Source organism: Cyrtonyx montezumae, unplaced genomic scaffold (assembly GCF_038088225.1).
Source record: "Cyrtonyx montezumae isolate F1298 unplaced genomic scaffold, pur_monq_1.0 scaffold_7, whole genome shotgun sequence".
Taxonomy (NCBI): Eukaryota; Metazoa; Chordata; class Aves; order Galliformes; family Odontophoridae; genus Cyrtonyx; species Cyrtonyx montezumae.
The window spans coordinates 561,203-575,724 of NW_027072078.1; the positions used below are offsets into that span (position 1 = coordinate 561,203).

The 14,522-nt window shown below is 46.5% G+C and overlaps 1 protein-coding gene across 2 annotated transcripts in view; it reads right to left on the minus strand.

The window, feature by feature from the left end:
- Positions 1-13,558: 13,558 nt before the first annotated feature.
- SLX9 (SLX9 ribosome biogenesis factor) overlaps positions 13,559-14,522 on the minus strand; it is a 46,527-nt gene continuing 45,563 nt past the window's right edge. For both annotated transcript variants that reach the window (XM_065750650.1, XM_065750651.1), the window contains exon 6: positions 13,559-14,168. In XM_065750650.1, coding sequence (XP_065606722.1) covers positions 14,045-14,168 — 124 coding nt within the window. In that variant the 3' untranslated portion in view covers positions 13,559-14,044. The remainder of the gene's footprint in view (positions 14,169-14,522) is intronic.

Below are 14,522 nucleotides of genomic sequence, written 5' to 3' on the forward strand. Positions count from 1 at the left end.
AGATCCAGGAACGGCCGCAAGTGAAATGGTTGAAAGCAATCTGCAGAGGAAAGCGAGAGACAAAACACACCTCACGTTCAGGGAAGTGCTCTTAGCAGGTGGAAAATGACTTCATGGTTTAATACTACAGTAATCCTACAAGGACCCTGCTTATTCTGCATAGCATGCTTGGCTTGCATCAGCCCCTGTAATTAACAAGTGCCAGGAGACCTGCTGAGCCTTTCTCAGTCTTCAAGCATCTGTAGGCCAGTAGGAGTTCATTACTTCTTTTACCTTTTATACCCTAATGCTTCTGAAGCCTCGATTTTATTTTTCAGCAATGGGTCTTTTATTATTATTATTATTTGTGTGTGTGTGTGTGTCAAGAGCTGCAGAAATACCAATTCTACATCAAAAAAGGACAGAAACCCTGCAAACCACCCAGGTCCTCCCACCTTGGTCTGTGGGGCTGACTGACCTCTGAGTCAGCAGGATCAGAGGTCTGAGCCTCTTCTTTTCCAAAACCACCTCAGAAGTGGATAAGTGCATCCAATCACATAAAGCTGAGATGGGCAAAGTGTTTTCCGTCAAAGTGCCTCCACACAGACACCAGCAGCGAATTTCATCTGCACTTCTGGTGTGTTTAATGGCTCGCTATGCAAACTGTTGCTCATGTATTCAACCTAAATGGAATTGGAAGAGGTTTGAATAGTTATGTCAAAATGTGTTCTTGCATAGTCTGCCTGCAAAAGCAGGCTTGTGAGGGAAGCATGTCTTCATCTAGGGGAGTGATACTTCCGAGCTGTGGCTTCTGTTTTGCTGTGCAGTCCGTGTCTGCTTTGGCCCCAGTCCCTCCAAATTTTGCTGCTTTTCAGCCCTGAAAGCCAGTACTGCTCCTTTCCTCCCGTCTATCTGAGCACTTCATCAAGCCCCAACATCTCATTCCCAGCCACAGCTGATCACAGACATTGATTGTTCAAGCAGAAATCTTAATTTCCCAGCTTTTTATCCCTTTGAGGTTACTGAATGAACATCAAAATTTATTAAATAAGCTATGAGCTTATTTAATTTGTCCTCAGATAATATTTTTTCACCCAAGAAGCCACATTAAATACTACTAACTGCAGCCTTTTTGCCTGGTGCACTGCTTCAGAGCCTGGGGGTCACCAAGGCTGCCCAGCACAGCACACCTCTGCAGTCCAGATTGCTCCCCAGGTGATGGAGAAGAAGTCCAGCATATGAGGTGCCCATGGACAGCCCAGCCTCAGCTCCATGTGTTCACTGAGAGCTCAGGATGAAGGTGGACCCACCTGCAAAAGCATCATCTCTGAGGCTAGAAGCAAAGTTAGAGCTAGCAGATTCGAGGAAGGAAAGAACAACACTTTACATCCATGTGTAGGAAGTCCAGGGGCCAAAACCGTCCTCAACACTGTACAGAAGTACTAGCTGTTTGCTGTGGGTTTGATGCCGGTGCTCCACATCAGAACATCATGCTGGCACTTCGTGCTGCCTTGGGAGCGGCAGAGGGGCGGATTTGGCTGCCGCGGACGTACGGCAGTGTGCTTCCCCTGCAGTTTTATTAACGTAAGCTCTCATATTTGGTTTGAAAACTTTTGTCTCTCCCGACTGTTCGATTCTGGTAGATTTAGTAGAGTTCCTCCTCAGATCGTTGCACTTGTTTTGTTGGGGTTTTTTTTTGACCCATCCGTTGTCTCCGTACACAGCTCTGCTCGGACAGTGCCGTTGGTTTTTTTCCTCCCTCGCTCCCTCCTTTTTTTCCCTCGGGTTCCTGTCATGGATAACACCATGACACTGTTCTGCATGTCAGCATTTCTAGTGAAAAGATGTTAGGTGTGAACTGTGAAATGCAGAATATATGCTGGAAATATATTCAGAAGATGCTTCTACCAGGGGAACAGTGGGACGAGTGTCCATCACATGCACCAGGACTCTCTGAAAAGGGTCAAATAGACCCAAACCTCAAAAGGTAGCAGAGCTGTCTTACCAAACACAACCACCACAGATGCTAGGCTGACCACAGGAAATAGTTTCCTCACCCAGAATAAAATCTGAGCTGCTGTTGATGCCAAGACATGAGCAAAACCCAGGAGCCACAGAACATTACAGCAGAGGAGAGAATATCCAAAAATGCAATAGCCAGCACCTGAAACCAAAACACCATGAAGTGAAAGGCCCACCTGGAACCACCACTCCTCACATACATCCTCCAACTGGACGAGGGCTGCCCACAGCTCTGCCAGCAATACCTAGCCACCCGAAAAAATAAACTGTTCATTAAGGTAGTTAGGATCAAAAAAGAGCAAACATTTGAAGAACAGAATTTAATTATACCATATGCTTTTAACTGTGGTTCTCTATGTTTTTTGAGCCCTGTCATTTTGTACTTTGTCCACTTGTCTGACTAGCTGGCAAGTACTCACATAAGGAACAGGAAAGAAGGTTGCCAGTAATCTTACTGCAGTGCACACCCAGGCCATAGACTACATGCCCTGTATCAGGGTGAAGCACAACCACCTGGGGGAGTGTTTTATACACATCTTTCAGATAAAAGTAATTTGTATTGCTGTATCAAACACCTCAGTATTATTAAGACCTCATACTAAATGCTTACGCTGCTTTCTCACCCATTTCTAAGCGCTAAGGTGGTAGCATGTGTGTTACTGCATTGCTTTGAGCATCCTCCCTAGCTGTTCCATGCATGCACACAGCACCAAGTAGCTGCTTGGCTTGCACTTGGCTTGTTCCCTCACCCCATTCACTCCTGAGAGGGTAAGGACTCATGCACACACTTACAGGGAGGATGAAGTGGACCAGCACAAAAGGCTGGACTGGAAACAACAACCTATTTTTGTACATCCTCCTTCAGAGATAGTCCTCTGCCCCTGCCCTGCCTGGGAATGTCACCACCTCAGGCTGTAGGCAGGCAGCTCTTGGCTGGGGGAACCTTTGCCTCCAAAAAGGCTTCAACTTCTTTACTGTATTTTATTTTCAACTGAAGGAATTTAACACTAGATCCTGTTTGAAGATTGTTTTGGGTTTTTTTTTCAGGGTCAACAGTAAGACTAAATTTCTCCTCTGTGGACTGGTACAGGGACAAGTATGGGGTAGGAGGCATGGAATCCTCCTGGAATTCTTACCCTTCTCAAAGGCTGGTCCAGCCCAACTGCTTAGTCCCCTGCTTATTGCTAGGATGAAAAGTGTGCCTTCCCCACAGCGCAATGGCCCTGCAGAGCTGTGCTGATGTAAAACAGTTGCTGGTGTCATATCACATTTTTTTGAAACATTTACTCCTTTTCTTCCTAGTTTTTATCCAAATTTTTCATTTAAACTTTTTTTTTCTTGCTTCATTTGTTATTTGTAAGCTTGCTTTAATAAAGAAATGGATTTTTAACAAGCTTTCATCAAAGTCCTCAGACACTGGGAAGATTAGGCCGTTGATTGTAAAACTGTGTGTAGCACTTCACAAATGCCACAGACCAGAAGCAGCTTTAGCATTTGTGTGCTCTAAAAGGGTTTTCCAGCTCAGGTCAGCTCAATTTGCATGCTGGTCTCAATCCTTGGGGTCTTGATGTCTCAGGACACATTTCAAGTCTCACTTGGCATAAAGCTCCCCACTGCAGGACTTCTTCATGGGCTGATCCTGCTGCCCACCATCCTGCTGTGGCTGTAACTGTGGCTTCCAAGGTCCCTACGGTATGTGTGGCTTCAAGAGCTGACATGACTGTGTGCTTGCCAGAGCCGTGCATTTTAGAAATGACTGTCTTTTCCCAGAAGTGTTTGTGCTTGTGATTTCAGGGAATTGCTCTTCGAAACCTTCCCTCTCTCTGATTGACCACTGGCTCTCCAAGAGGCTGAAACCTCTGGATACTTTTTAACATCTCCCTCTGCACATGCCCGCTGCACTGAGTGCTGTCTGCTTGCCTGCGAGCTCTGACCTACAGAGAGAAGCCCAAGGGGAAGGACACACACTTTGGCATCCCAAGAGCTTTTGACGTGTTGTCCTGCTATTGCAGCATGTCATTCCTGGTGGGCAAATTACTGAGTATCCATTCTGCACCCACTACCTTGGAGCTGCACCTCATGCCCAGCATGCCTCTTTGATCCAGCTCTGCTTCCAGAGCTCTCATCTTCACCCTTGGGTTGTAGTGGTTGCACTGTGTGACAACATCTCACCACATTTTCCTGTCTGGTTCTGCTGTACTGCAGCATGCCCACTACTTAACTTCAGAAGGAAAAGGGGAGCATACAGAAAAGTTAGGATTACCTGTATTTCTGAGCAGAGGCCATTATAGGGCATGTAATTTAACTCTCCTAAAAATCACGGACACCTCAGTTATTCAGCATGTGTGCCCCACTGCTCAAGTTCACTGGCTGATACTTCCATGCTACTGAAATACCAAGTTGTATGGGAACTGCTGAATCACGGCCTGAACCACTGATTGGTCACCTGAGGTGAGCACCGAGTCAGCCATGGGGCCACAGGTGAAGGTGATATACCTGTGTGAGTGGAAGGGGGGGAGCCTGGCTCCACCTCTCCCAAACCCCATTTAAGGGCTGACCACCACCAGGGAAGGATCTCTTCTTGGAGATCCCTCCCATGTGGAGTCCCCTGCAAGCCTTGACATCTTGAAGGTGAGCTATCTTCTCTTTTGTATTATTTGTATACTGTTTATATAGAACTACTTACAATATACCATCCCCTATACTATCTCTTTGTGGAGTATCGTCATTGGGAGTTACTTACCCCACACAAGTATGTTGGTTTTTTTTTTTTTGTGAAATTGGTGTTGGCTGCAAAGATGGACCTGTGGAAAATCCAAAGACAGTTTGCAGTAAAAGAGCCAGCACTGTGCAAAATGGCTGTGCTGTGCAAGGGACAGCATAAAACCAAGCTTCTACTTCATAATATGTGTCCCTGTATTAACAATCTTTCTTTGTGTGTGATGGATTTTATACTCTTGTAGACACCAATGCACAATAACTCTTCTTTCTACACCATTTGTTGTATGAGCTTCCAAGGAGAAAGCATGAATCAGCACGGCCTGGCAGTTCCATAGCAGTATACTTGCAGTATCTTGCACCCAGCAACTGGTGTAAGGTTGCCAAGCTGCAGTAGGATAAGGGGAAAGGCCTTTTCAGGTGTAATTGCTCATTGCAAACACAGCTAATGGAGGATGCAAGCAACAGATTTCATTAAGACCCACAGGGATCTGAAATGGACATCACAATCTTCAACAACATAGAGGAAAGAGCAGCAGGATGACAAGAGGTTGCTCCTGGTACAAGCATCAAGGTTGTAAAGACAAGGCCAGATATGAAGAACTGCAGGAAGAATTTCTATCCAGAGATCCAGACAGTGCTCTGCCCAGTGCTACAGAGGGCACCTTCAATCATCACTTGCTGTGCTTTAGCATTCTCAGCATCAGCAGCTCTGTAGCAGTTAACCACTGCTCCCATAGTAATAACCCCTGGCTCCCGTGCAGCCAACAGATGAGTTCATGAGACAGGCAGTGGTTGTTTAACTTAGTGAAGTGGAAGGTGTTTAGATTAATCTTTGCATTGATGAGCAGTGTTTTAAACATATCCAGAACAGCTGTAAACACAATCAGATTAAACATATTCAAAATAGTTATAAGCATAGGCACATCTTGTTGTCCCACTATACCAACACCACTTCCAGAGCTGAGCTGCCAGTTGCATCTCCAGGACAAGGCTCCACTGTTACTGCAAGAGCCGAGCCTCCTTGCCACTAACCAAGAGAAAGAAATGCATTACATTTGAGTGAGATTAACCCCCAGAGCAGACATTTGGCTGCTCAGCAGTGTCAGAGCACAGTTCCTCCCCTTTCAGCTATAGCATTGCAGAGTTTGGCACAGGCATTTCACAAGGCTTTTTGCTAGATGCACGAAGCGTAACTCCCAAAGAAGGAAGCCAGACTATCAATGTGCAAATCTAGTGGAGTGTCTGTGCCTGAAAGCATGTAATGGCCTCCCCTGGACATCACAAATCAGTGACAAAATAGGAAAATCTGAGGTCAGGAGATACAGAAGGTGAACCCTGTTGAGATGTGCTGGGTCTGAGCAGCCATCTCCCTGGGAAAGCGTGTGCAGAGCCAATATCTGGGAGCAGCAGCATCCTCCAAGTGTCTCTCCCCATCTCCTCCTTGCATATGCGAATTTCTGTCCCTCAGGACAGCCTGTCCTCAAGGCCACTTCTGCCTGCTATCCATCTGTCTGTCCATCCTGTCAGGCTGGCTGAGCATGGGACAGCACAGGTGAAGGCCAGGCTGCACCCCTCTTAGACCTCATTTAAGGGCTGACTGCCACTGAGGAAGGATCTGTTGTTGGAGATCTCTCCTTTGGAGTTCTTTCTCTGAAAGTCTAGATCCGTTGAGACTGTGAGCATTCATTTTTTTCCTTCTTTTTGTAACATCTGCTTGCTTGCTCTGGTTCTTTTGCCTTTACACTATGATGGTCCTCCAGGATGCCTTGTCTGACTTCTTGTCTCCCAGATGTGCCTTGCTGAATTGCAAAGAAAGCCTGTATTAAATTAAAACATAGCAATCCTTGCTTTACTAAAGCTGACAATGAGAGGTCTGGACCATGCTGCCCATGGCAGCACAGCAGACCCTTATGTGACATCAGGGGATAGAAGCAGCCCTTCCACAGGCACAGAGATGACAAGCTAGCCAGACCTGATACAACCTGTGCAACCACAGGAGTATTTCATGTGCAACTCACAGCAAGTTCAAGCAAGGTAACAGCCAACACCATCCCAGAGCAGAGGGACCTCTGCTGGCACCAAACTCTGATTGTCATAGCAGAGAAAAAACCCTTAGATCAAATTTTTATGCATCTTATTTGAAACCAAGTGATCTGGAAAATCCCAGAGTATTTGGAAGCAGAGGTCTAAATTTTAATGACACTTCTGGCAAAGCTCTGTGTTTTGTTTGTGCTATTTAACTTGTTAAACTTCTCCGTAAGGGAGAAAACTTCATTTTTTAAGGAAAAAAACCAAAACAAAAACGCTGCAAAATCCTCACCCTGCTGTTTCTGTTTAACAGAGCTCAATTGAGAGGATTGATCTCAGCACTGGACTAGATTTGTGCTGCTGCAACTCCCCCACCCACTGGGGCTTCTAGACCAGGCTGAGCAGTCATGTGCTGCACCTGCACCTCAGGCATTAGCAAGGGGCTGTCCCCATGGGAGCTGAAGACAGCAGTTTATTTTGCATGGGTTTGGAAACACTTTCTTCAGCATCTAATGCATTTTTCTTCTGGCTGTATATCTTAACACCCTCAAATATTTAGTGCTATTTTATTTTTTTAAACCACATGTCTAACCTTGTTACATAACTTTGTGCTTAGAAACTGTAACACATTTCAACGATTTTTTTTCCTAAGAATCTAGGGGAGCTGGAGTTTACAGGTCAGATAGGGTGATCCCCCTCAGCCACTGGTCTTCCATCCTGAAACTCAGCTTGCCTGTTGCCCAGAGTCAATGCTGTCCTTCAGAAAGAAAATGGCTGGCTTGGTCTGTTTGTCAAAATGAGTGCACAAAGCCAGGTACCACATTAAAACCTTGCTCTGAAGCAAGCAGCAGCTAAAAGCAGAATCAGCAGATGCTTGCATAATAATCATGTTGAAGGGAGAGTTAGCATCACAGGGCATCATTTTTATTTTTATTTTTTCCCCTTGTAAGAAACAGTAAGCCCAGAGATAAGGGAGATCCAATTTAATAGGGCTTTATGTGGATTTCCAAACAGCATGTGGCAATGCTCTTAAGCTCTTGAAGAACGCCCAAAAGCTTTTCAAGAAACTGAGCTGCTGCAGGATGAGAGGTAGAGACCTGGGATTAGAAACTGGTTAAAGATCAGGAAGTCAGGAGCAGGAAGGGTATCATCTCTCAGAGAAGCAGAACAAGACAGATGCACAGGGATCCCATCTCATTGTGCAACGTGGGAAAAATGCAGGAGAAAGCAAGGTGATGTGTCTCAGCAGGGCAGCAAGCTAGGGCAGCAAAAGCAACAAATAAATGATGCTACAGAACTACAGTGAAATCCATGCTTCAGAACAGGAGAAGTCACTTAGTGCTCAATAGCAAGCTATGGTCAAGTGATTCACCTCTATGCTCTCTTCTGCGATATACAGATGAAAGGTGATGCCAGTCTCACCAGCTTCAAAAACCATCAGGCAGCTCAGTATTACACACATCTGTTTTTCATTGGGTTCCCTACTGCCGTTCCTGCTACATCTGTAGGGAACTCATTTTGAGTTGGCTTCAGATATACTTGCACTGTAGATAATGAGATATGGTTTAGCAGCTTGTGGTAGCAATGGTAATGGGTGGACAGGTGGACTAGATGATCTCATAGGCCCTTTCCAACCTTGTGATTCTATGATAAAGACACGCCTATGAGTACACAGAAGGCTTCATAAACTCTGGGATATGCAAAGGTCTGCTAGGAAAAATTGCATCTAGAGGGAGAAATCACACCACAAAAGGAAATCATTTGTTGTGGAAGTGACTTGCTGCTTTTCCTGGAGTGTACAGAAAAGGAGATCACTAATGCAGTATCTCTGCTCTGCCAGGCAGATTCAGATTCTGTCCAATCCTTTCTTGGGTGAAAAAGAAAGGAGTTACTGTAGCTTGAATGCCTCAGATCACCTGAGTGCTGGGCTGACCAGCAGTAGGACTGCCGAGGAAGCCCACAGTGCTGTCCCACTCACAGCCCATCCTAGGGATGTTTGGGTGAGGAGTTGAGGAATTTCCTGTAAGCTGGGAGACACCTCTGCAAGCCCAGTAACAAACCTACAGACTGCAAACACTGAAGGCAGTTGATGTTTTCATGGAGGTTGGCTGACCTGAGCTGTACTGCAGGCATGGACAGGGAGCAGAGAAGAGCAACCACCCTGGAGCAGAGCCCCAGTGTTACCAGTACTCTGTGTTGGCTGCCACTGGCATGTCAGGCACATGGTGAAGAGTGCAGTCAACCTACCAAGGCATGATTCAGGTTCTGCAAGGAGCCCATGGCAGTCCCTTACCCCACATCCTCCAGCCAGAGGCAGTCCAAGGTACCACCTGTACCAACAAATGCTCTTTTGCCTAGGTACTGCAATGCTGATGTTGCTCCACATCTCACTGCAACACTCCACATATCTCTGAATGTTTGATGGCATAGCTGTGTTAACACTGACCTTGTAGAAGGCCAATGGTACCCTGGGGTGTGTTAAAGAGTGTGGCCAGCAGGTTGAAGGAGGTGACCCTTCCCCTCTGCTCTGTGTGGCAACAGGACAAGGGGAGATGGTCATAAACTGAAGCATAGGGTCCATCATACACGCACAGGGGCTGTGCAAGCCCCAGCTCCAGAAGAAACAGTGCACGAGGTGCCACTGCTGGTACCAGGAGAAAAATGGGTGTTGCAACAACTGCTATTTAGAAAACAAATCCCTTTGCAATCTATGAACCAAGGACACTGATCATAAGCTGTGGGTTAAGGAGGATCCCCTTCCTCCCACTGTACTGGGTGTTTTGTGTGTAGCAGAAAATATCCACTTGCATCACCAGATGGGCAAAACATTCAAGTTTTTGCTTTCACAGTTCTGTGAGCTGTCTTTAAGAACAAATCAGCCACAAAAAAAGAGAACACCTGCAGCCCAAAAAATTCCTAGCCTTGATTTTGCAAAGCATACACTGTTTACTCCTTGCAAAGTCTTATGCTGCTGGTTCAGGCCCCCGCCCTTCCCTCCAGCACAGTGACCTTTTACAGCTGGGGTGCTAATTTTTCCCACCCTGCTATCTTAGAACAAAACAAAACAAACCCTACAATGCTGTGAAAGCTTTTATCATCCTGAAACTATGCCAAATGCAAAGGCAATAGGCAATTCTGTGTCTCAGCTGCCTGCTTCCTGGTATGTTTTAAGTCCCTTGCTCAACTGCAAGAATGGTGGGGGCAGAAGACACCTGCAAGCAGGAGGCTGTGACCCTACAGTTTCAAACAGTCATGTTTAACTGCTCATAAATACCCAGGGGACCAATGTTCAAGCGCTGGGCAAGCAACAGACATACAGCCAAGTGGCAACAAGAGCCTCAAGGTGCTAGGGTGAGATATGAGGACAGTCCCTGCTTTGACACTGGCTTGGGTGAGCCACACAAACCACATCACCCTATGCTCTGGAGATGCTTTTTGAGTCTCAAGTGCTTGGATCTGGTTTTGCAAGCAGAAATCCCCTTTCTACTCCATCCCCAAATTCCTAGGATCTTCTATCAAAAACTGCATGGATTGAAATAGAATGAGCTCCTGTTAGGATTTATTTCTACCCAGAAAGAAAAAAGCAGTCCCTTGGCAGACAACCTGCACTTCTGCCAGCTGATGATCTGCCCGCCCTAACACTGCAGTTCAGGCCATCCATTGATTCAACATGAAATTGCTTGTAACTGCCTGTGAAAAGAAAAGTGTCTTGGAAGACAGGAATTAATACTCTTTCAATTTGGTTTTGCCCCAGGGAGAAGTTACAAGGAGGAAACTGGTTTGGACTGAAGGACCAACTAACCCATGAGAGTCCTTAAAAGGACACTTCTGCCAGTCTGTTAAAAACTGACAATGCCCAGGAAATTGTTTTTTGACAAACAAAATCATTGCTCCTGGTGGATCTCTGAAAAGCACAGTCATGAAGCACAGCCTGCTCATCTCAGAGGGGAGAGATGCCCATGGCACATGACCCAGGGTGGAATTTTACAAACCTGACTGTGGCTTCTCTCCCAGCTATCTCACTGTTCCATGAGAGTGCAGAGGAGCACATCACCAGTGCTGCGAAGGGAAGTGTGAGAGCACAGGTCAACTGCTGTATAAGCTGGTCCTGAAAGGATGCCAGAGCTCTTTGTCTGTCGTGTATTATCTAAAAAACACGAGGCAAAAAGCAAGCTACAGAACTTCTGCATAGCACAGAAGAAAAGCAATAAAAGCATTCCAGTGCACCACAAAAGCCTTCTTTCCTGCCCCCTGGCCTCCAGACACACTGAATGCCCTATTCAATTGCTAGTGACAGGAGGACAAGAACACAGGGGACAATCTTCATCAATCTTTGTACATCTGCAGAATCATAGAATCGTAGAATTGCTCAGGTTGGAAAACACCTTCAAGATCATCAAGTCCAACCGTAACCAAACCATACTACACTAACTCTAAAAACCCACTGCTAAACCACGTCCCTGAGCACCACACCCATGTGTTTTTTAAACACATTCAGGGATGGTGACTCAACCACGTCCCTGGGGAGCCTGCTCCAATGCTTACCAACCCTTTCTGTAAAGCTGATATCCAACCTAAACCTCACCTGGCACAACTTGAAGCCATGTCCCCTTGTCCTGTCACCTGTCACCAGTGAGAAGAGACCAAAAAGAAGAGACTGCTGAAAGACACAGAGCACACCAGCATCTTCAGTCCAGCACTTCTGAGCTGGAGTCAGCTGGGGGCAGAAGTGGCATGCAGCACCTCTGTCCCAGGGCCATCACCCCTCTGTGCTGTCCAGTCTGGCTCTCAGAGCTCAAAGTCTGATGTGAACTAACAGGAATACAATGAGAGACTGGAAAGAGAGCAGGTGCGAAACAACTAGAAGGTCGGAAGACTTTCTGAGCTCTTTGACACCATCACAGCCCTTACAGATGCCACTGTGTGTAGCCTGGAGCCCACAGGGCACACGACACAAACCTCATGGCACTGACATGGGAGCAGACATTCTGACAGAGGAGAGGGGAGCCCAGCCAGCCCTCTCCCAGCCCTACAGTACCAAGGTGGAAGATGGGACACGGTCAGTATCTGACTATGGCCCCTGCCAGGACTCTTCTGCCAGACCTCAGCAGGAGCATCAAGGTCTGCATTGCCAGGGTTAAGAGGCAGGCATTACTGCCTTTGTTAAACGGTGCCAGGCCAGAAGAAGAAAAACAGCATACTAGACGTATGATTAAAGACACCTGCCACCTCCTATTACAGCTGTTTTAGGTGTTAATTTGTATGGAGTTGTCTGCAGCTTCCATACTGCTTTCTTAAAGGTTACAGATCTTCAGAAGTTGACCTGAAATAGGAAGGTTGGTTTGCTACGGTTAAGAAACATTGGAAAACTTTCTGTATGTTTCAAAAGGCAGTGCTATTTGGGAGTTTTACATAGGAATGTCCTATTCAGGGCTTCTCCAGCACAAATCACAGGCAACAGCAATTGAGAAGTTGGAAGGGAGGATCAGCTTTCCTTAGCTCTGTTGCATGGATGGAAACAAATCCATGCTACCTGCAATGAGCTTATCCTCAAGCTCCACAGACTCCCCCTTCTTTTGTGGTGTCTGCACACCCATAGACTAAGCAACCTCTTCCATTTCCCTGTTTCCCAAATGCTCTCAGGCTTGGAGGAAGGCACGGGCAGAGGCATGCAGAAGAGAGGCAGCCTGTGTTTCTGCTGGGTTGCTTTGCTTAGGAGGCAGGCAGCCATGAGGCCAACAAAGCTCAGTGCTCATAGCTCCTGCCTGACACTTCTATACACAGACACTCTGCCTTGGAGAGAGGAGAGGAGAAGAGATTATGACCAGGCTTTCTTTGAGATGAGGATGTCCCAGTAAGAACCTAGCCAACATTACAAAGGCCCAAGCCATGAAGGAACCCCTTTCCTAGCAGTGCCTCCTGCCCTGGAAAGTCCAGCAGCTACCCCCACCACCGCTGGTCCAGAAGTTCACCTCCCACCAGGTCCCAGACCATTGCCCTCCCTCCTCCCATTGCACCAAGCCTCCCTGAGATTCTTAAAGTCCAATGCCCTTGAGGTTGTCTCTGTACCCATGTGTGACTACGGGCTGAGGCAAGCCTTCCTAGCCATTCACATCTTCTTTCACCCATGCAGTTGAAGGGAGCCTGCTCACTACAAGCCATGGCACAGCAGGTAGATCACCTCGTAAAGCTGAGCCAACCTCAGCTTTCCTCCCCAAGAGCAGAAGGATGTTCTGGGCCACAGGGTGGATACATCATTGTCCCAAATATCCCACTCCAAGAGGAGGGAAAACAAAGGCTGAGGATGTTTGAGAAGCACGTGCATCAATAACCAATAAGGCAATGGCTAACCCTGTGCCCAGCTGCAGTTAGACAATACTTGAGGTACCAGCAATTCAAACAGGAATTCTAGCTCCAGTATCTGGCAATCCACTCTGTTTCTGGTGCCAACTAAACACTGCTAAATATGGCAGCAAAGTTTGAGTTTGTTAACCATTTCCACTACTTTCCTGCCTCCATCTGGATGTGTTTGCATGCTTACTGTAGGGCAGGCCAACAAAGAAACACAAAACAGGCCAAAAGGAATCAGCATAATCTACTGAATGCACGTGCTACCAGGGCAGGAGGAAGGCAAGACTGTGATTCAGACAATCTGTAATAATTTCAGGTGCCTTTTGTTGCACGCTGCAACAGCAGTCTAGCACTCAACTTGGGAGAAAAAAACTTTCTCTTACATCATTTTTCCAGTGACAGGACTAAGCTCATATTTCAGCTGGTATTTATCAAAACAAGAGCCAGACAAACTCAGTACTGTATGAAAAAGTGTGTTTATTCCAAAGCTTCACACAAAACAATGGCTCTGAACAGCAGCATCAGTCTTTACACAGATCTACAACAGCTCCAGGGCTTGGGGTCTTGAATATCCACAACAGAACAGTAGCAGTCAGCAAGGATTGGAGGGAGGGAATGCCTAAACATTGCCCCTGGCACATGTTAAGGAATTGTGCCACAGAAAGAGAAAAGGTGCCAAGACTTTTCACAGGAAGCTTGGTGTGTGTGCAAAGATCTCACAGAACACCCTGCTCCATGCAGGCTGTTTCCCAAGGAGCAGCCACCACCATCAGGAGGAACTGCGTTATTCCTGCAGACAGAAAACAGGACTGTTGGGTTGAATAATATGCTGGCCTGTTTCCAAGCACCGAAGTGGCTGAGAGGTCACGTTCATGATGTGCTTGTCTGTGGCCTGGAGCCCTGGCACCAGCTTCACTGTGTACACCTGGTTCCAGCTGATGTCCTAGAGCGGTTTGCCTTCTTCCTGCCTCAGCCTCTTGGAGAGATGCTCACTGATGACAAAGAGGGGGCTGGCTTTGTACCTGGGATTTGCGATGAGCTCATGAAACTGGACTATTTCCTCCTCTCTGAGGAGAGAAAAAAAACACAATTGCTTTATGCAAAGGAAACCAAGCAGATGAGAAAAAAGCTCATAAAGCAACAGGCTTCAGTACAGACAAGATTATCTTCACTGTAAACCTCATAAAGAAACAGTGCAAGAAATGGACCCAATTTACCCAAGGGCAATGCTCAAATTGCTGCCATATCTGTGGAAGCCAGCATCTTGATCTCATGCCACAGACAGAAACAATCACATCAGCATCAACTATCATTTGAAAATTTTAAGAGCTTTCCCCTAGTATAAGAACAAAGAGAGACTGTGGGGTATTTGGTAAATGTGCCCAGAATGAAGACTACTTCAGATCACAAGAGCACAAAAG